The sequence below is a fragment of the Excalfactoria chinensis genome, chromosome 12 (assembly GCF_039878825.1).
Source record: "Excalfactoria chinensis isolate bCotChi1 chromosome 12, bCotChi1.hap2, whole genome shotgun sequence".
NCBI classification, from domain to species: domain Eukaryota; kingdom Metazoa; phylum Chordata; class Aves; order Galliformes; family Phasianidae; genus Excalfactoria; species Excalfactoria chinensis.
Window position 1 is genome coordinate 6,125,471 of NC_092836.1, and position 20,758 is coordinate 6,146,228.

At 44.1% G+C, this 20,758-nt stretch overlaps 1 protein-coding gene across 25 annotated transcripts in view; it reads left to right on the plus strand.

The window, feature by feature from the left end:
• The window catches only part of MAGI1 (membrane associated guanylate kinase, WW and PDZ domain containing 1), a 291,948-nt gene that overhangs the window by 256,295 nt on the left and 14,895 nt on the right, over positions 1-20,758 (plus strand). For 16 of the 25 annotated variants that reach the window (XM_072347596.1, XM_072347604.1, XM_072347615.1 and 13 more), the window contains 5 exons: positions 4,827-5,043; positions 10,108-10,185; positions 12,906-12,997; positions 13,636-13,828; positions 16,815-17,108. In XM_072347596.1, coding sequence (XP_072203697.1) covers positions 4,827-5,043; positions 10,108-10,185; positions 12,906-12,997; positions 13,636-13,828; positions 16,815-17,108 — 874 coding nt within the window. The remainder of the gene's footprint in view (positions 1-4,826; positions 5,044-10,107; positions 10,186-12,905; positions 12,998-13,635; positions 13,829-16,814; positions 17,109-20,758) is intronic. The other 9 variants (XM_072347602.1, XM_072347607.1, XM_072347608.1 and 6 more) reach the window with 1 other exon arrangement.

A 20,758-nucleotide genomic window follows, 5' to 3' on the forward strand; every position in this document is an offset into this window, starting at 1 on the left:
ATGAGAGGACACTAATGTCATAGAATCATAGAATATCCTGAGCTGGAAGGAGTCCATAAGGATCAGAGTCCATCCCTAGAGCCGGGTGCTGACCGTAGTGCTGCAACTCAGGCAAGAGCTTCGCTAAGGGGCTGAGCGGGAGGCTCCTGCTTACAATACGAATTCTCTGTTCTTCCCCAAAGAAAGCCCTGCAATAATTAATGTGATTCTGATGGCTTAGGGCAGCGCTGATTACAGTCACGTGAGGGCAGGCCTATACCGCTGTCAGCTCGCATTAATGTGGGGAGGCAGAGCGCGGGGTGTGCTTCCTTGCAGGGCTCAGGCATGTCAGACCCTGGGCATTCGCTTCTATGTCATATGCAGGGATTAATTCAGCCTTTGGTAAAACAGAAGCCAGTGTGTAGGATACGACCGTGTCTGGCACGTTTCTGCTCCCGCCCGCACATTTTCCCCCAGTCGGAGCCGGAATTGCGGCACTCGATTCCAAGTGTGGCTGCTGCCACTGTGCCAGCTGAGCCCTGGGTTCTGCCCACATTTGTTTGGAGGCAGAGTAAGCCCTGAGTCCAAGCAGCAGCTGAACCCGTGTAATCCTGCCTGGGGAACAAAGAGGCTGCAGGGCTACACCTGTCTGCAGGCTGTAGTAGATTGCCTCCTCCTGTCTGCTTGGAGATGGTCAGCCCTAGGGAGCAGCCCCTCGTGCACTTCTCCTCACCTATTGCCTTGCTTTAGGCTCCCTCTAGTAAATTCTGCTATAGCCCCAGGTGATGCTATGGCCTTGGAAGCACAGGATGCACTAGAAGCAGAGCCTCCTATTCCTACTGCCTGCATGCCAGATCATTTGCACTGACAATTAGCAGCAACGATGTGCACCACTGCATCACTGTGCTGCTGCGGTGCACGTTGTTGTTCCCATCCTATCCCATCCAATCCCATCACAGTACTCCCTGCTGGGATGGATTTGGCACGAGCTCCCGGCTCAGTGCTAAGTCTGCTTGCATTACCCCTATCTTCTCCCAAAGTCCCGACACACTCTCAACTCACTACTATCTGTTGTCTCTTTCTCCACTGGGCACTATTTTTAGCTACCAGCCCCATTCCCATATTCCGATAGGGCTGACTGCAGGCTGTTGGGTACTTCCCAGCATGGAGGAGGTGTCTTTGTTTGTGCTGGAGCTGTGGCAAGGTCTGGGAATCATTTTCTACCTTGGGCTGTATTTTCCTGAGCTGTATTTCTCAGCCTGTGCATCTTCTGATGAGCTTTGCCGTGTTTCTTAGCTTCTGAGAGAGGTTTTCAGTGTTGCTGAAAGAGCTGAATGATTTGTATATTTTTTTAGTCTTCAGTGCCAGCTCTTCAGAACTTGAAGTCGCCGCCCAACAGGGGACTGGGCAGTTCATGTCCTTCATCCCACCTATGCTGCGCCCAAGGCTGTATCTACAGCAATCTGTGCTGCTGCTTTGTGCTCAGTTCCCATTGATTCTTCTTTAAATGCAAATAGACAGTGTTTTTGTATTGACTGCCTGTGGGTATACATTTTCAACGAACAAGTTCCCTTTGTGTAGCAGTTTCCCCTGCAATTATCCTGCTATAATAACATGGATGAAAACAAACTTTTCTGTTCTTTCCTTCTTCTTCTTCTTTCTTTCTTTTTTTTATATACTTTTTTTTTCTTTGGTTGCTTGCATCAAAACACTCCACCAGGGGGCAAAGATTCTCATTCCCAGCTCTGCTTGCTGTCACCACCACCAGCACCAGCTTTCCCAAACAGCACAAAACTCCCCAGCTCGATTGTTAGAAGACGTTATCACTGCAGGAGGACAGAGTGCCACGTTCTTCCTGACATCTTGCTTTTCTTTTGGGTCGAAATAAGCACATTGTCAGCATTGCTGAGTGGTGACCCAAAATGCAATTCCTATGTGCAGCCTGTCTCTGACAAGAGACATGCCACGTGTTTTGGCTGGATAGGCAGTACTTGGGGCTCTGCTTGATGTCCTGTTTTTGTCAGGAGAAACTGGTTCACAGCACATAAATGTGTGATGCTTCCCACGCCATTGAAAAACCTTATTTTTTTTTCCCTGCATGAGCAAACCTCAGCAGCTCACCCCTCTAGCAGTTTTATACCTGGGACCCAGGTGCTACAGCCTGAGGTGTTCAGTTGTGCTGCAGGTTTCTCCACCCAACACATCCCCACCTGCAGCCACCTTTATATTTTTCTATATAGACTTAAATTTTGCAGGATCAGCACTACAAGCTTTCAGCATAGGCATGGGGAAGCTGACAGCACACGCATCCCTACATTTCATTCTCAGACCTGGGGCTTGCATAGAGCATGAAGAGCTCCAACTTTCCACTTTTTAAGTCCTGGCTCTTATATAAGAGCAATGTAAATGGTTTTTCCCCAGTACCTTTATTTCAGTGTGCAGTCTGCCACAAGGTGGACTTGATGATGTCATTCTGGTCCTCATTTCTAGCTAGTTTTGATCAAGAAAAGTTTTTTGGCAAGCTGTTTATTCTTATCTGTAGTTCTAGAGAAGACCACAGACTCCACAAAGTCAGGCAGGGGTGCTCTTGCTGCCTTGGGCAGTTCAGTGCCCCTTCTCTTGTCTTCTTCAGCTCCCAAACTGAGACATTTAAACCTTTCTAAAGATGTTACTGTTGGAAAAAGCAACAGTCCCTCTGAAGAAGTTTTCCCCTTTTTCTTGCAAAATGTCTGTGTATTTGCAGATGCAAGCCTAATTTAATTGGAGGTGGTTTTGCTTGAGATATGCTGACGCTTCCGTGTGCAACCCAAATAGAAAACAGAATTCATAGCTTGTTCAATATTTAGGTCTCCAATATCATAAGGTGGGAGCGCTCTTGCAAGTTCCAACTTTCTCTTGAAATCAGAAAGTTTTCAGAGAGTTCTCAAGATTCCCCCAGCGGTTGAATGAAACTTCCCGTCTGAGTTCCCATACTCCAGGTTCTATAAGCCAGCTATTTCCAGCGAGATTGGCTTGAAGTTTCACAGGATGCTTTTAGTTACTTTAGTACTTTGACCAAACAAACAAAACAATCCAGATGGCTGGATGGAGAGCTGTAATGTGGGCTGGGGTTTGTTTCTTTGTTTGTTTTGTATTCCTTTTTTTTTTTTTCTTTAAATTACCAAGGAGTGACTATCTGCAGCATAGCAGGGTTTTAAACTGCTGCATTGAAAGACTGAAGGGCAGTGTGTGAATTAGCTTCTTTTACCACTTAAAAAGCTAAAAATGTTTGAAATTGCTTCAGATATTTGTATTCGAAAGTCTGTGGATGAGTAATCACAGCAGGCATGCTTTGTTCAAAATTACTTTAAAGGACAAAGGCATTTTCACATTCTAGTCAATCGAGATAGCATTTAAAAAAGTGCTCGTGGTGGAACAGCGATGTGAATGTGAGGCTGCAATGTCAAAACCATTTGGACTGCTGGAGCTTTTTTCTTTTTTTTTTCCCTGTCTCAATGTAAGCCCAAAAATATGTGCAGTTTGAAAACCAGAGAATATTACTGTTAAGACTCATGCTGGTATGGTGACTTTCTCCTCGGTAATCAGTTTGTCCCCACTGTGGTGGAGCATCAGCCACCTGAGGTTTTGCACTGAGAGGAATGGGTCCCCACAGCCATGTGCACTCAGCTGCCCATCCTGCCCTGCTTTGCTCCCTGCCCCACCTAGGTTTGCTATGGCAGCATCTCTCAAAGCTGAAGCTCCTGTTGCAGTGTTTTCAGTAAGTAGGAGGGTTTGTTTTTTCTGGTTGACCCCTTTTGACCAGGAAATTGTGGATGTTGTAAGAACAACATGCTGGTTCCCTGTGCCGGAGCAGGTGGGAGGTGGAACTCAGCTTTGGTGCCAAGGTCATCTCCATTGAAAAGCCTTTGGGAAGCTCTTTGTGAGGGAGGACTTCTCTGCATACTGAGTAGCACAAATCATTAAGGTTGGAAATCATTAAGGTTGGAAAGGACCCCTGAAGTCACCTAGTCTGACCACCAGCCTACCACCACCATGCCCACTAAGCTGCATCTCTCTCTCTGCAATACAAACATGATCTGTGCTTCATTTGAGCACACCATTGCAAATTTGGGAATTATGTACCCTGCTTAGCTAAATAGTAAGCAGACAGAGCTCTTGAGGTACTGCTTTTCAATAAGCTTTGAATTAGGGGCACGTATTTTCTCCTCTCTTTATGTGCTCAAATAAAACAAGGAAATCAAACCACTAGTAGACGTTTTCATGTTTGTAAAGGTCTGCTGTAATCCTCTGGATGCTCTGGGAAGCAGAAACACGAAATTGGCACTCTGTTGTTAGCCCACTTGCAGTGTGGGGGCTGCAAGGGAAAAGTGTTTCTTGTAGTAAGGACTGTGCTTGGATCTGTTGCAGGGAGCTGCTCAAGTTCTCACAGTGAAATTTGGTCGTATTTCTGTTTACTTGCAGGCTCAAGTCAGACTTTAATGTGATCTGAGTAGAAGGTGGTTGAGTTTTTCTGACTTTCATAGGAAGGCGTTAGTGTGCTGAAACTTGTAACCTAGAATGAGATTGAGGTTTGGTTTATGTGCAAGATGGAGAACTGCATGTTTTTTTCCTTATGATAAATGACTTTGTTTTGCATATCTCTTTCTGTCAGTCTATCAAAATGTGTCACCAGGGAATTTAATTGTACCCAGCATTAACCGGTGGCAGCAAAACTGTGATTTATATATTTACTTACGTGCACGCAGAAAGCCTGATCAAAGGAGGGAGAAAAATTGATGGAAAACACCCACTCAAAGACCAATAACTGTCTGTTCTCCCTCTCTCTCCGCTCACTTTCTTCCTTACAGCAACCACTTGAAAGGAAAGACAGCCAAAACAGTTCTCAGCACAGCGTCTCCAGCCACCGCAGTGGGCACACCGCGTCCCCCGCTCACAGCACGCAGGTGCTGCCGGAGTACCCTGCTGCTGAGCCGCCGGCTGCTGACCAACCCGACACTTCTGGGCAGAAAAAGCCTGATCCGTTCAAAATCTGGGCCCAGTCCAGGAGCATGTATGAAAGCCGACGTGAGTATAGAACAGGTGTGGTTGCTAAGGCTACGGCTACGGCAGCTGCGCTCTCTATATTTTCTTTGCAAAGAGATGCGTCTTTTAGATCTATATTGCAAATAGAAGGCTTCGGGGTGTTAATCTATCAGGCAGAGATGTCTGACTAGTAGAGGGGCATTTTCATTTCGGGTAAGGAATGAATGAACTTCGATCATCACCAGAGAGAGGTGCTTAGACCAAAGCTTAACACCAAGAATCCCATTAAATTAAAGACTGCTCTTTTTATTTCCCCCCCCCCTTTTTTCTTTTCCTTTTTATTGCCTGTAAATTAAGCTAAAGGAAAATTTCCAAGTTTATTATCCAGATCCTGAATTCTTTTTTTGAGGTTTAAGACTCATTGACTGATATGTACAGGAATTTTGGTGAGGAAGGGAAGTATTTAGTTTGCTGAAATTCATGTTAGATGTTTTCCAGTCTGACTCTAGGGAGGAGAAAATCCAGCTAAGCTATTTTACTTTGACCAAAGAGGACACTGTTAACAGTGCAGATATCAAATGCATACTGTGAATGGCTTTTATGGCAATTAATAATCTGCATACTTGGCTAATAGTTCAGAAGGACTTTGACTCTTCTCCAAGGCTATAAATATGGTTTCAATCAGTTTTGTCTCTGCAAACAAAATAAACGTTCTGGCTTTGCTTTAATTGCACTGCTGAAGATGGACAAATCTGCAACAAATTCTTAAAGAAAGAGCTGAAGAGTTTTAGGTTCATTTCCAAGGGCAGTAGTTTCTGTGGTTACTGTAAAGGGAGATTCAAAGTCTTGGTACTGTAAGAGTTTACTTTCATTCTGCTAACTGGAATTTGGTAGAAATGATCTGAAATGAACACTACCCCAGAATGGAAAATGATAGGACTGTTGTTTTTTTTTTCTGACCAAATGAATCAGTTCTAGATCTTATGTCCTGGAAAAATTAAACGATGAGTCACGCTTTCTTGGCTGAAGATGCATCTCTTCAGACTGAGTATCTCAGCCGTGCAGTTTGTAGGTGTCTTAGCTTCTGTGCTTTGCTTCCTTGCCCTCTCCAGGGGTTAAGTGTGCTTCTGACCACAAAGGCTCTTGGGCTGGCTGTGCTGGTCTGCACTTGTATGCATGACGCATTGAAATGGTGAAGATGGGCAGAAAGAATAGGGATAGGGGTTTCAGCCCCACGGAGCTGTGGGCAGAGCACCTCCTAGCCCTGCCTAGGTGGCTGAGGCCATCTCATGGCACCAACATCATCCTTGCTCAGCTCACATTCCCATAGGCACTCTACAGGCATTGCCTCTGAACCCCTGCAGCTACTTCGCTAATTTCTAATTAACAGTTTAACTTATACTAATTAGTCATTAGTATCAGCTTAGCAGCATTAACTCCTGCCTGTCTTTCCCGATAAAATCCTGAGGCTGAGGAGGAGAAATCCTGAAAGGCACATTCAGGCTGTCACCTTCAGTGTCATTCTCCAGTGCTAAATCTCTCTCTTTCCTCAATGGCTGCCAGTATCTTGTAGAGGTTTTGTCCTTGTTTGTGAGCAGAGCCCTTCCAGAGCCTGTTCCTCATCTCTTGACCTTCCGGTTTCCCACACCCACCTCTCCCTCTGCCACAATCCTCTCTGCTTCAGCCTTTTGCTGTGCTGGATCTGCTCTGCCCCTGCATCTTTCCGTGGCCAGTGTCTCCATGTAGTGAGGTCAGTCCTCCTCTTTTACTTCAGTCCATATCTCCTGCCTCTCTTCCAGATGAGACCTACCTGTTTGGACATCCATGCTTTGCTACCAGCATTTTGTCCTGTTGCCATTTCCTTACCAGGAAGGTGTATTTGGTGATTTATTGGTTTCATACATCCATTTCTTTTTTATGAGAATGTCAAAAGTGTGATTATATCATACCTCCTTTTACATGCCATTAGGAGCATCTGAGAGCTGTTGAGTTTCAGCCTCTAAGCTGAAGCGGGACCTGTTCCCTGGGGATCAGCCTATGCTCTCACCTTGTGCTGACACTTTGCTGCACTGAATGGAAGTTAAAGGAAACCAGTAAAGGCAATAGCCTATGTGAACAAGGCTGACAGACCCACTGTATTTTTTCTCATGGTCTGGTCCCAAAGTATTACAGATGATTTCATTTATTGATCAGGGCCAACTCTTTCTCCTGCCCCAGCAAGCCCTTACCTCTCGTCCCCACTCCTCAGTATCATCAGCAGAGATTGTGGTTCACAGCTGAAACCCTGCACCTCCTCGACCTGAGGAGCTTGGGGTGAACAACTATGTTTCCTTCTGTGTATCTGTTCTGCACGAAAAGCAGACAAATATTGGCTGCTCTGTGAAAGAAGTGAATTATCCCCATGGAGAGTCACTTCCCAACAACTGCTTGTAGGGATAATAATGGTCTCTCAGAAGGCAGTGTTTTGAGTCCCCAACAAGTGTGCTGAGAAACAGAAACAGGCCTGTGTTGAAATACATGACAAACATAAAGAAGAGAGAATTTCAGAGCATTAGATCATCATCGGCATTTTTAGTCTCATTTGAGTCTAAAGAGAACATAGTGCAGTTTTTCAAGTGCAGTTGACATAAAAAGATGAATTCATTAGCCACAACTCAGCCTGAATTTTTTTCCATCTAAAAATTATAATATAAAGAGGCTTAATTCGACGTGTGAATACATTTCCTCCAGGGTCTTTCAAAAAAGTACTGAATCCCTAATGACCACCTACTGCCTTTTTGACTGGGAGTGCATCCCACTGTTATTAATGTTAATGGTGAGGACATGGGATGCGCACAGGCAACCATTTAATTTTTCAGGATTGGTAAAGTGCATTCTTCATTTCTTTGACTTCTTTTTGGATCACTGTTACGTAGAAGAGAACTGTATTTGACTTATCTGGCTTGTCTCACTGAAGCTGTTGGCAGATGAGAATTTGGTTCAGAAGTGCTGAATAATTTTGTAAAGCCATTTATTTTTTCAATTTTCCCAATGCATCTTAATATCAGGAAGCATTCAGATTGTGTGGAGGGGAGCTACAGACATTGCCTAGGGAAAAAAAAAAAAGAAAGGAAAAGGGAAGAAGAAAAATACAAAAATTAAGCTAGAATTAATAATGCGAAGCTAAGTGATGGCTCCATAGCTGTGCTTGGGCTCTGGTTGAGCAGCAGCAAAATTGAACCGCAACCTTAAGGTCCTTCACATGCTGCTCCCCTAAGTGGGGGGATCAGCCCTGCAAAGTGCTCAGGGCTCAGGCTGCTGTCCAACAAAGCTTAATTTTAAGCTGTAAACCAAAAGGGACTTGGATGCTTTAAGGCTAAGACTGAGCTCAAACACTGTGCTGCAGTATGGCCCTGAGTTGCAATGCTTGCTGGATTAAGGCTTTCAAGAATAGCCAGCCTTGTGGTGAGTGAATTTGAAAACAGATCTTTTGGTGTTGGGAACAAACGCACTCTTTGCTGGTGCAAAGTTTCAGCTGCCTGAGCTCCTCTCCATGGGTAACTCGCTGCTGCCCATGGGGGCTGTGCTCATGAATCAGAGAGAAGGATGAGCCCTCGAGGCTTAAAACATGGAACAGTTCCAAGACCAAGGAATAATATGCGTGAAGAGCACTCAGTGAGACAAACAGTAATTGAATAGTTTACGAGAGAGCTGCAGTTCTGAAATCTTGTACTGTTTTATTGAAAATATATTTTTATAATATGCTTTTTGTTTTTCAGCGTATTATTAAACTTCCTCAAAGATTAACACAATCTGTTGTCAAATTTTTCTCATGAGGCCTGATTGCTTTGCAAAATACCATATCCTACATATGGCCATCTGTCAAAACAGCAGTGACAGAACGAATTAATCTGAATTGCAGATGTGTTAATGAATCCCTTTGAAGGGCTTAAGCATTTAATTAAAAGCAAAGCAGAACACTATGGATAATTGTTAAAGCTTTTAAAATATTCTAATTTATCTTTAATATTAGAATTTTATTTTCAGGCACGTGATTTATTTGGTAGGATTTTCTCTCCCCAGATCTAATTAAAACAATGCAAACAAGGTGTGACCTCCGTGTGTAGCTTTCACTCACGAGCAAGTACATAGAATTAAAAATATTTGCACAGTGGTACCAAACATTCGATACTTTCTGACTTAAACAGAAGATAGAAATGCTCGAAGGAAACTGCAGACACCTCCTGGTCAGGCTGACTTAAAAGCAATAGTGAGGGGTCCCTGGCTCCTTTATTAAATGAATGGGGGACAGCACTTCTAGCTGTGCACTTGAGCACACAGACGTGGAGGATGTCTGCTTTGGAGGGGCCTGATTTTCGTGCAGTAGGATAGTTTAGAAAGTGGGTTTCTCCTGCGAATGAGGAGTCTCATGGGATTTATGGCACAATCACAGGTATTTTCAGCACCTAAACTCTCCAGCAGCTCCAGTGAGGCTATCCATTTGTAACTTCAAGTGTGTCCTTATATACTTTATTGAATCTGGGCCTTAAAACTCTTGCATGCTGCCAAGATGTGAGTCACTGGAAGTGTTGCCGCCTCAGATGAGCTAGTGACTAAAGCAGGCTCATACTGATATTTCTGAATCCATCCTTTCTTGAAGCTGATCTCAAACAGAACGTTTTTATATGTAACGTGATAATTTCTAAACTTTATATAGGAGAAGTTTAATTAAAATCACCCCTAATTAATCACTGATTTCATTGTTCATCACCGTGCATTTCAGGTTTCTTCTAATGCTAGAGAAAGAGATTCCCACTTGGAAAACCTGCTATGTTGTGATGTTGATTTTTTTTCTTTGGTAGGAAAGTATTTTTAAGGACAAAATGATGAGTCTCAAATATGCCTGCAGGCATATGCATAAATGTATAAATTCATATGTGTGTGTATAATGTGTCCACGTGTACACAGACATGTACAAGTAGATGTATATAATTATCCATAGAGCTATAACCTTAGCAGTTATGTGCATGCAAGCCTAACACAATCCATATAGTCAAAATTAATGAAATGAACTAACAAGAAAGCAGATACGTTAAGCTTTGCAAAACTGTAAAATTGATATTACAGCTATGTCACCTTCGCCTGCAACTGGACTGAGCAAGGGTGAGAGAGAGAGAGAAATCAATTCCACGAGTTTTGGAGAATGTAAGACTGTGCCGGGAATGTATCTGTGTCCCACGGTGTTCTGTTCTGATCTCATTGCTGCTCCATGTTGGGGCCCTTCATCACCAGGGCAGTGTGGAAGGTTGGCCATGGAGGTGCAAGGCACTTGCTTGGCTACATACTGGCTGGTGGTGGTGGGGACATCACCTTCCTGTTTCCATCCTGAATCTGCCCTCAGGGCTGCAGCACTCACACCTTTCATCCCTTCTTCTAGCCCCAACATAACGCTTCTTACCACATTTGTAAGGCTCTCCAAGCAGTCTGGTTTAAGGACAAGATGAGCAGACTGGCAAGTTTTACCCCCTTGGGCTGTGTACGTGTTTATATCATGTCAAGGTGCTAAGTTGTTACGAATTTCTCCAGGAGACCTCTTTTACATTCATTTTAAGCCTAAGAGTTCATCACCACTATAAAGTTTTCCCTTTAAAGGTGAGGCACAGGTTGCCCAGAGGGATGGTGGATGTCCCATCCCTGGAGGCACCCAGGGTCAAGCTGGAGGGGCTCTGAGCACCTGATGGAGCTGTAGGTGTCCCTATTCACTGCAGGGGAGTTGGACCAGGTGACCCTTAGCGGTCCCTTTCAACTAAACCAACTCTATGATTCTCTGATGAAGTGCTGCTGATGTGATTCTCCAGCACGGCCCCAGCCATGTGGCAGCACGGAGGTGGATGGGGTTTTCACAGTACATCACCTACTGCAGAGCTGGAGCAAAAAGTGGTAAAAGGAGTTTTGTTGGGTTTGTATTCACGCTGTGTGTTGTCTGTGTGTTTGTTGTATCTGTGTTTCACCATCCTGTGGTCCTTCCAGCAGAAGGAGCAACCTGTGAATGATCTTGCAGCTTTGGGTATAGATGTGTGTTTTGTTGGCCCCACTGCCACACCTCAGCATGCTGCTGTTCCCTGCGGCCGCTAATTGGCTCATGGTGCCAAACCGGGAGCATACGGCACCACTCAGCAAGGCTGGAGAGATGACAAATGGGAAGGTGTTGAGAGAGGCCAAGAAAACAGGCCCACGCTGCAGCTCTCTGCAGAAGCCATTTTGCCTCTGACAGATCCAACCTGTGCTATTAATTGGTTGGGGCCAGCCTTTGCCAAAAAAGCCTGCAAAGTGCTGGAAAGGCACTTCCCAGCGTGTCTGCTCTTCACGCTCCCACTCACTTGAAGGCAGTGACAAACAGCAATTAATTCATTGTCTGAGTTCTGCTGTCGGGCTGTCCCTGCAAGCTGCCTTCAGCCAAACTAATGCACTGCAAAGGCTTCCAGTGTGCTCCTCACCTGGTTATTCTGTAATTGTAGCTGGGCAGAAATTAGCTTGTTGTTCAGCAAGGTAACATGCAGAGGTCTCAAGCTTGGTTTGTAGCTGCAAATGCCTAAAATGTGAAAATATTTTATGTAATACCAGGGGCTATGAACCAGTTTGAATGAAGATGTCAAACCAGATACGTGCCTGAACGCTCGCCTGTCCTTGCAATTTGCAGTGCTTCCAGGTCTTGAGTTCCTGTTTTTAAAACCCACTGATAAGTCACTGAAGAGGGAGCATCAGAGCCAGCCAAAAGCCTTAACACTCAAAAGCACCATGAGACCAAACCCAAAGCAGCAGGCACTAGTGGTGTAAAATGCAGTTAGGGCCCTGTTGGACACTCCCCAGAGTTAATGGAAAACAAATCCTTTATCTGCTGATACAGAAATCTAGATCGTGTTTTCTTGGATGTGTTACATCCAGTATCTGAGCTGCACTTTCTGAAATTATGTTTCTGGCTGATACACTTTGCTTTCTTTACTAAAGCTATAGGCAGCTGACTTGTAAAGGAATAGCCTTTCTGATCATTAGCTATAAATTTTGGGAGGGGATTGTTACAAAATTAGTCAATGTTATAGATACCCACTAATAAATATTAAATGAACGTGAACTTGTCTTCTGATATGATTTAATGTTAGCAATTAATTTTGCATTCTAAAAAAGGGATGAAAGCAGCCATGAATAAGTTAATATGAAGCATTTCAACCGCACTTCAAGGTTAGTGCTTCACTGTATGTAATATTCATTGTAAAAACCTCACTGGTGTTCCATACTAATGAGTAGGTAAGGCTGGTCTTTCTTCATGTTTCCAACTGGTTTTGTCTCTGCAGTGGTTTTATAAAACCCATACACAAGCAAGTGGAAGGCTGGAGAGCTGCACTGTTTCCAGAGGAACCCTTCTGGTTTACGCCAGCCAGGGATCTGTCCCGTCATTATTTAAAGCAGTGTCAGCAGACAGATAGCAAACTATGCTTGTGAAAGTTAATTAAACAGTAGAAGTCAGAACAAGTGGCTCTTTTGTCTCCAGTGAAAGAGGAGGCAGCTGTATTGTTTCTGGCAGAGTGATTCTGTGTTGTACACACACACGTATTGATGGTTTGGAAGAGGCTCTTGCTCTGGGTAATGGTGCTAATGCCGATGGAAGAAAAAGTACAGTGATAAAATCACAATTAGACAACTAGAAAGTAGAAACCATGGGATAATCTTTTATAGTGATTTAAAGAATAATCCTTTACTACTTAAACCTATAGATGTTCTTAATTATTTCTGAAAGTTCAAGGTTGCCTCATTTATTGATTAAAATTGTGCAGCAGATTCTTCTACATTATACATCAGAGTAGTCCTGATATGAGTGTATAGTTCTGTTTCTTATTAAAACTAACAGCTTTCTTTCTTTCCTTCAGTTCCAGATTACCAAGAGCAGGATATCTTTCTATGGAGAAAGGAAACCGGTTTTGGATTTAGGATTCTGGGTGGAAATGAGCCTGGAGAACCTGTGAGTACATCTAGAAGTGGGCTTGTTTTAACTTCCCCACGTTTTCCAGAATCACAACAATAGCACAAACGTGCAGAGCAGTGCTGTGGCATTCTTGTTAAAATAAGCAGTGGGCTATGATTTAATATATCTCACAACTTCTCCCTATTGTTCCCCCCCAAAAAAAAACCAAACTCAAATCCTCATATCTGAAACAAGTTTGACTTCCTTTGCTATTGCAGGTTTACAAGTAATTTCCGTTAATCCTTCTCTTACCAGAGCAACTCAAAGCAAACTGGTGGACAGGCAAATGTTACTGAACTTGTAAACCCTGGAGGCACCTGGAAGGATAACTCAATCTCAGCTCCATGACAGGAATCTCAGTGCTTTCAACCACTGGTCACTGTCTGGTTGAACACTTTACCCCAGGCTGTCTGTCAGTAGAGCGACTGGACTGCCTAAAGCAAAAAGATGTCAGCATCCTGGTTGCAGTTGAACGTGGGGCTGTTTTCCACACTAGCAACAATCCTGACCAGTTGTCAACAATTTCTGATCCCCGCTAAATTAGCGTACCTCTTGCTCTCAGCTGGCTAGTGAACATTTATGGTTCTCATTTACCATTCTTTCTTTCTTTCTTCCTATTTGTGCCAACTTGTCAGATTTACATCGGTCACATTGTACCGTTGGGTGCTGCTGATGCTGACGGCCGCCTGAGGTCGGGTGATGAGCTGATCTGTGTGGATGGGACGCCTGTGGTTGGGAAATCACACCAGCTTGTTGTCCAGCTTATGCAACAGGCAGCCAAGCAAGGTCACGTCAATCTCACCGTCAGGCGCAAAGTAGTTTACACAGGTAGGCTGCCGTGTCCATCAGTGGGATGGATTTTCTTGCCAGACTCCATCTGTTCAGCAAACGGTTTAAAGAACAAAAGCTCCTCTCTGTAATGCTGGAAAAGCTTAGCGAATGTGATTCTTGTGGCTGTTTTTAGCCTTTTGTCTTTTTTGTTCTTAGTCAAATAGGTATCTAATATTTTGTTCCTAGTCGTGACTGTCTCCGTTTCACTTGTGTTTTTTTAGTCTTCGTAAATGTTTCTGTTAAAACAGGGAAGTGTTCTGTCACAGTATATCCTTTACATTATATACATTGAATACATAGTTCTCAAGTTCAGGCGTCTGCAGAAAAACAGGCACTAGTGTGTTTCAGGCTTAAAGAATATTAATACAGCAGGTTGAAAATGAGACCCTCAGTGGAGGGCAGGAGTGGAGCAGTACCTCTAAAACATGTCTTTATTCTTATCCATGGCTGAGTGCCTTCTGCAGAATATTGAATAATAATTGTTCACTTCTGGTTTCTTTCCTTTTTCCTGTTGTGGGTGAAATGCTGAATTATATCCCTGCTCTAATAGCCTACATAATAGGAGTGTGTATCATTCCTGACAAAGAGAGGGAAGTTGTAGGAGACGGGGGTTGAGAGGAAGAGAGAGGCAGCCAAATGTTGGTATTGTCTTTGTGCACAGATTTTATACCTAGTTTTACAGCCTCCGGGCTGGAAATTATGAAAGATTTAGATGCATGAAAGATTCTGATATAAACCTTTGCTATTTCATTCAGGGGATTGTGCAGAGTTATTTCTGTATCATTTCAAATCTGGACACTTACTCTGAAATAAATTATTCAATATCCCTTTTCTCACCTTACATTTGCAGACTTTCATATTCTAGCATAACTTTTTTGAATTTTGGTCCCCTTACTGCTCCTCTCATCTACATGGCAACTAGAAAAAGCGTTCACCTAAATGGGTACTCCATGGCCTGAGGTCCATATAGGGAGAACATTTATGCACTTTTAATGTGTAGAATAAATTAAGATGTAGAATATCTTCTTAATATGTAGAATATTATGTGTTTAGTACATACTTTGAATATGCAAGTGATGTCATGTACTGTCAAGAATATTTTGTTTTCCTTTGGATCATGGGTTTACAGTTTGGATTTTGTTTGGTATCCGTTTTGTGGCTCTTAAGCTACTTAGTTTTGATTTACCGGACAAACTGGAGAAACAACAAGCAACCTGGTTAACGGAGTTAGACATTCCATAGGGACAGCTGCAATATGTTGCTCTCGGCTGCAGAATTGGACTGTGGAGATCTGGCTGGGTAATCAGAAGTGGAAATTATCATGGGCAACTGTTCTTACCTGGGGTTGGCTCAGGTAAAGAACAGCGTTGTGCTGGAATGTAGGCAGTAGGGAGCTCTCCTGCTTTCCCAGCAGACGATGTCTCAGCTGCAACATGGTCCGGCACTTCAAGAAAGATATGTTTGAGTTGGAGAGGACCCAACTGGAGCGAGTCCAGAGGACCAAGGAGAGTAAGGAGAGCTTTTGAAAACATGGTCTGCAAGGAAATATTGAACAAATTGGGATTGTTTAGCCTAAAGCAGAGAAAGGGGGGAGGAGGTGTTAAACTCCCTGAGACTATAAGAGGCTGCCGCAAAGAGGGAGAGAATAATATGTTCTCCATATGCCTGCGAGATAAAACTAGAAATAATAGCCTTATGTTGCAGCAGGGAAGATTTAAGTTAGATATTACAACCAATAGATTGCCCGGGGAGATATTTAACAGCAGATTAGACAAACATCTGTCAAGACTGACAGTAAGTATAGCTGGCCCAGGCTTCGGCAGAGTGAGGACTAAGAGATTTTTTGAGATTTCTTCAAGCCTTGTGGTAGCTGATTAGATTTTGAACTAATACCAACTTCACTTGCTGTTAAGTACTTGTTTAATATTAATGTTAATGTTAATAATGTTTAAAGGTTCCCCCCCCAACTGTGCCAGACTGTACAGATGAAAATTGCTTGTACTTACATCCAGAAAAGCTTAGTTCACAAATTATTTTGTTATAGTGTGGTAGTTATTTGTAATCAAGGTCATGTTAATTAAAAACAATCAGTTGTGCCCAACTGATAACACTGAGCTAAAAAACAAATAGGTGTTGGGTGATACATGTTTGTTCTAACACTGTATCCCCATGGCTTGTGCACATAGAAAGGCTACAACAAGGGCCTGGAGCACAAGTCTTATGGGGAGCAGCTGAGGGAACTGAAATGGTTCAGTCTGGAGGAGGCTCAGGGGGGACCTTATCACTGTCTACAACTGCCTGAAAGGAGATTGTGGAGTGATGGGGTCAGTTTCTTACTCCAGTGACAGAACGAGAGGGAATGGCTGCATATTGCACCAGGAAAGGTTCAAGTTGGATGTTAGGAAAAATTTCTTGTCAGAAAGAGCGGTAATGCACTGGAATGGGCTGTCCAGGGAGGGAGTGGGGACACCGTCCCTGGAGGTGTTCAAGTAAGGGGTAGATGTGGTACTGAGGAACATGATCTAGGGTGGTCGTGCATGTGTTGATGGTTTGACAGGCTGATCTTAGTGGTCTTTCCAACCTTAATCATTCCACGATTCTGCAATTCCATGGCGTATGTAACTGAAGTGGGGATATGGTACCCAAAGGGACAGCTTTGACTTACTTAATGTAATCCAAGCTGAAATGGCACAGAGCATCCATTGGTGCAGCAGTGCACTGAATTGCTCTGGCGATGGCAGTGGAAGGCTTTGGCTGCATGGCCATAAACAGGAATGGATGAGGGCATGTGGTCAGTGCTGCCATTTAGTAAAGCTAGTGCTAGGGAAAGGAGATGCAGGACAGAAGCCCTGGTTGTTCTGGCTGTGATTGATAGGGTAAAGCAGGTGCTGTCCTTTTTTAATTCTTTCTTTCAGCTCGCAGCGCTTGTCAAGCACTGAACAGCACAGCTTGCTCAGACCCTCTTGTTTTTTTCCTTCCCCAGTCCCCAAGGCAGAAAATGAAGTCCCATCCCCAGCCTCTTCCCATCACAGCAGCAACCAGCCAGCCTCGCTGACAGAGGAGAAGCGAACGCCGCAGGGCAGCCAGAACTCCCTCAACACCGTCAGCTCGGGCAGCGGCAGCACCAGCGGCATTGGCAGCGGTGGCGGAGGTGGCAGCGGTGTGGTCAGTGCTGTAGTCCAGCCTTATGATGTGGAAATCCGCCGTGGTGAGAACGAGGGTTTCGGCTTCGTCATCGTCTCGTCGGTGAGCAGACCAGAGGCGGGGACGACGTTCGGTAAGTCTTGGGGTTTGGCACCGCGTCTCATGCGAGACACAGGTTGTAGTGCTCAAGGAGGCAAGTGGGGATGTTTAATTGAAAGTCACAAGCTTGCCCTAATTTGTGTAATTAATAGTTTAATTAGAGGCTGAGACTTAGTAGGTGTTTGTCTCCTGGGTTTTATTCAGCACTGAGTCACATAAAGCAGAATGAGAAATGCCACCCGTGGCCATTCCCTGTGCGGGCTGGACCCCTTCGTGGGGTTCGCACTCAGAAGAGCAGCCAGGGATCCCCTCAAAGGAGCTGTTTTCTGATGCAGAAAGGAAGCAGGTGGAAGGAAATATGTCTTCTAATGGTGGAATTGAGCCATTGCTAACAGCAGTAATGCCTCCACTGATTAACTTCTTTTTGGCAGTCGGGGATTATTCTGATCCTCATTACAGAATGAGTATGCTGATAGCTGGGAAGTTTTAATTAATAGTCCTTGCTTGTGAGACATAAAATTGAGAATTCTTATTTAAGAAAAAGACATGATTGATTTTTTTTTTTTACCCATTCCGCTTTGTTTCCTGCTCCCAAACCCTTTTCTTCAGAGTCAGGAGATACAATGCTCATGCAGCATCACCCATGGTATTCTGCCCTCACAGGGGTGGCTGCGTTTTGTTCTGACCACTCTTCTGCTACACAAGCACTTGTCAAACAAGCACTAGTGAAGTTTAACAAGGCCAAGAGCAAAATGTTGCCCTTGAGTTGAGGACATTCCAGATAGGAGTACAGATTGGGAGAAGAACTCACTGAGAGCATCCCTGCTGCAGAGATGGACTTGGGGGTCCTCATGGATAAAAAGCCACACGTGAGCCAGCAGTGTGTGCTTGCAGCCCGGGAGACCAACAGTACCCTGGTCTGCATCAACAGAGGGGTGGCAGAGGGTGAGGGAGGTGGTTGTCCACGTCTGCTCTGTCCATCTGGAGTACTGCATCCAGGCCTTGGACCCTGAGCACAATTGGGATGTGCAGCTGTTGGAGCAGGTCCAGAGGAGAGTCACAAAGATGATCAGAGGGTGGGAGCATCTCTCCTCTAAAGATAGGTTGAGGGAGCTAGGCTTGTTTAGCTTGGAGAAGGCTCCAGGGAGATGTTAATGTGGCCTTGCAGAAAGGAGCTTACAAGCAGGAGGGGGACAATTTTTTACATGGTCTGATAATGATAGGACAAGGAGGAATGGCTTTAAACTAAAAGAGAGAAAATTTAGGTTAGATTTAGTAAGAAATTTTTTATTCAGAGGGAGATGAGGTCCTGGCACAGCTGCCCAGAGCTGTTGGTGCCCCATCACCAGAGGTGCTCAAGGCCATAGATGGGGCCGTGGGCAGCCTGAGCTGGTGGGGGGCAACCAGCCCATGGCAGAGATTATAACTAGATTATCTTTAAGGTCCCTTCCAACCTAAACCATTCTGTGATTCTATGATTCTATGACATGATTCTATACTTGTTGTCAGGTGTTGGTGCAAGAGAGGTGTGATTCTATTTGCCCAACAAATGATGGCAAAGCAGTAATAAGCTGGCTTTGCAGGTGTGCACAGGGAAGCCTCCTTTAGAGCAAAAATGTCATTTTAAGGGGGAAATCATTCTGAAATTCTCCTTACTTCCCTTCCCGTAGTCTCCAACAGACAGCATCCACTTTGACTTCATAGGGGAAAAAACTGTTCTCTTCCTGTTGGTCTGTTATATGTGTTGTTGATGGAGGGAGAACTGAAGTACAGAAGTGCTCTGGCCATATTCCCACTGTATCTCAGAGCAGGGCTGTGTTTTGTAGACAAAAATACGCTGCAGCCTCCCTGTGAAGCTTGAATATTCCTGGGGTGTGCAGGTGCTGGGCAGTCAGAGCAGCAGAGGTCACAAGGGTGAAATGTCCAGTGTAGACTTCATCTAGTGAGCTGTGTCAGTTCTCAGGTGCTAGGCTGCCTTTGTGCTGTCCTCATTGCTGGAAACTACTCTTCCAGAGTGGATATTTTGGTGCCCGAACACAACAGTGTAGTGCAATATTGATTAAACTGGACTCAGTCTAAACCAGAGAGAGAGCTTTTATCTTCTGAAAGCATTTGCAAACATGCAGTAGTAACTCTTGCTGTATAAAAGCCATGCTCTAACTATTTAATGCAGAGAAACCTTAATGTGAGACTGTAAGGAGTTGTGTTTGCTTTAGCCCAAGATACTCTCTAACTGGAAGTTTTCTGTGCAGGGACTCCACATGAAGATCTGTTGATCTGTGTCTGTTTTTCCTTTAATTTTTTCAAGTGTATTCAGCTTTTTCCCCAATACGCTGCATGAGATGTGTTCCCTCTCCTGTGTGGTGCTTGCTCTGTACTTGCCTTGTAGTTTTTCCTTTCATGAGTAGTATGTAGAGATGGGCCAAACTGGTTCTAAAACTCACCTTGGTCACTTTGGTGTGGGCTGGGCCATCAGTGTTCAAGGGGTTGGGTTGAGTAGGAACTCATTCCTTACTTCAGGAATTCGTTTCAGGTGCCTTTAACAGAGCCTTTGAATGGGACTTTATATTACCAGAAAGGGAAACTTTCTAACATCACAGTAAAACAATAACAGGAAGTCCCCCAACCATTTGCAACTAATATTAATGCTTTCTGCTAGTTTTCATCACACCTTTCCAACCTTGTTATCTCACTTCATGTTCCTTTTCTTTATGGTATTTCTGGTATTTCATGCATGCAGCAGTGTTTATCTCTAAAACTACTAATCAAAGATAACAGCACAGATGAGAAAGTGCATCTTGAGGGTGAATGTATCACGTAGCAATGAGTTTGATATCTGTATTTGCATTCCATTCTTTTCCGGCTTTTTCTGGGTGTATTTGATCTCATTTTCTGATGTTTCTTAACCAGAAACATAGTTCTAAAAACATGAAGGATGAGAATCTCCCGTCATCTCCTGAGCCCATGGTATGAAGAAAAAAAGACAACACTTCCACATGTATATGTGAAGCATTGGATGACCATTCTGCATACCTCATCCTTTTCACCATGCACTGCATGCCCAAGGGCTTCATGCCCACATAGGGAAGCCAGATGGAAGCCTATTGGGTTTATCTGAGTTATGTTTTGTATCTTCTGTATCCCAAATCTGATTCTGGGGATAACTCTGTGTCTCTGGGGCCAGGCAGTTGTGTGGAATAGGAGGGGAGTTTTGTTTCCAAAACACATTCATCCCAAAGTGCTCTCGCTCGGTGTGTCAGACATCTCCATGGTTCTGCTTTTGGTTTTAGAGGCATTTACATCAGAATGTCCTTATTCCCATCCATGTGCTTTCTTGGATTGTAGAAGGGGAAGAGTCAACAGGGGCTGAGGGGGATGCCTGCACCAAATGAGATACCTTTGTCAGTCTTGGCCCATCTGTAGTGGTCCTGTGCCTTCCCTGGTAGTACCTTTGTTGCAATGGAAGAAAACTGTTCTGTGTTGCTTCCCCATCCAGTGCTGATAGATTGAGGCTTCATGGTGTAAAGGGAGCCACACTCCCTCCCAGGGCTAGAAGGATTTAATCTTTCTAAATGGAGAAAGAACAAAACATTGGCAGAAGCCTGAACAGCAGCTGATTTAGAGACTCGAGAGGCTGACACCGATGTAATCCTGGAGGAGGAAGGTTGTGTTTTCAGCACACGG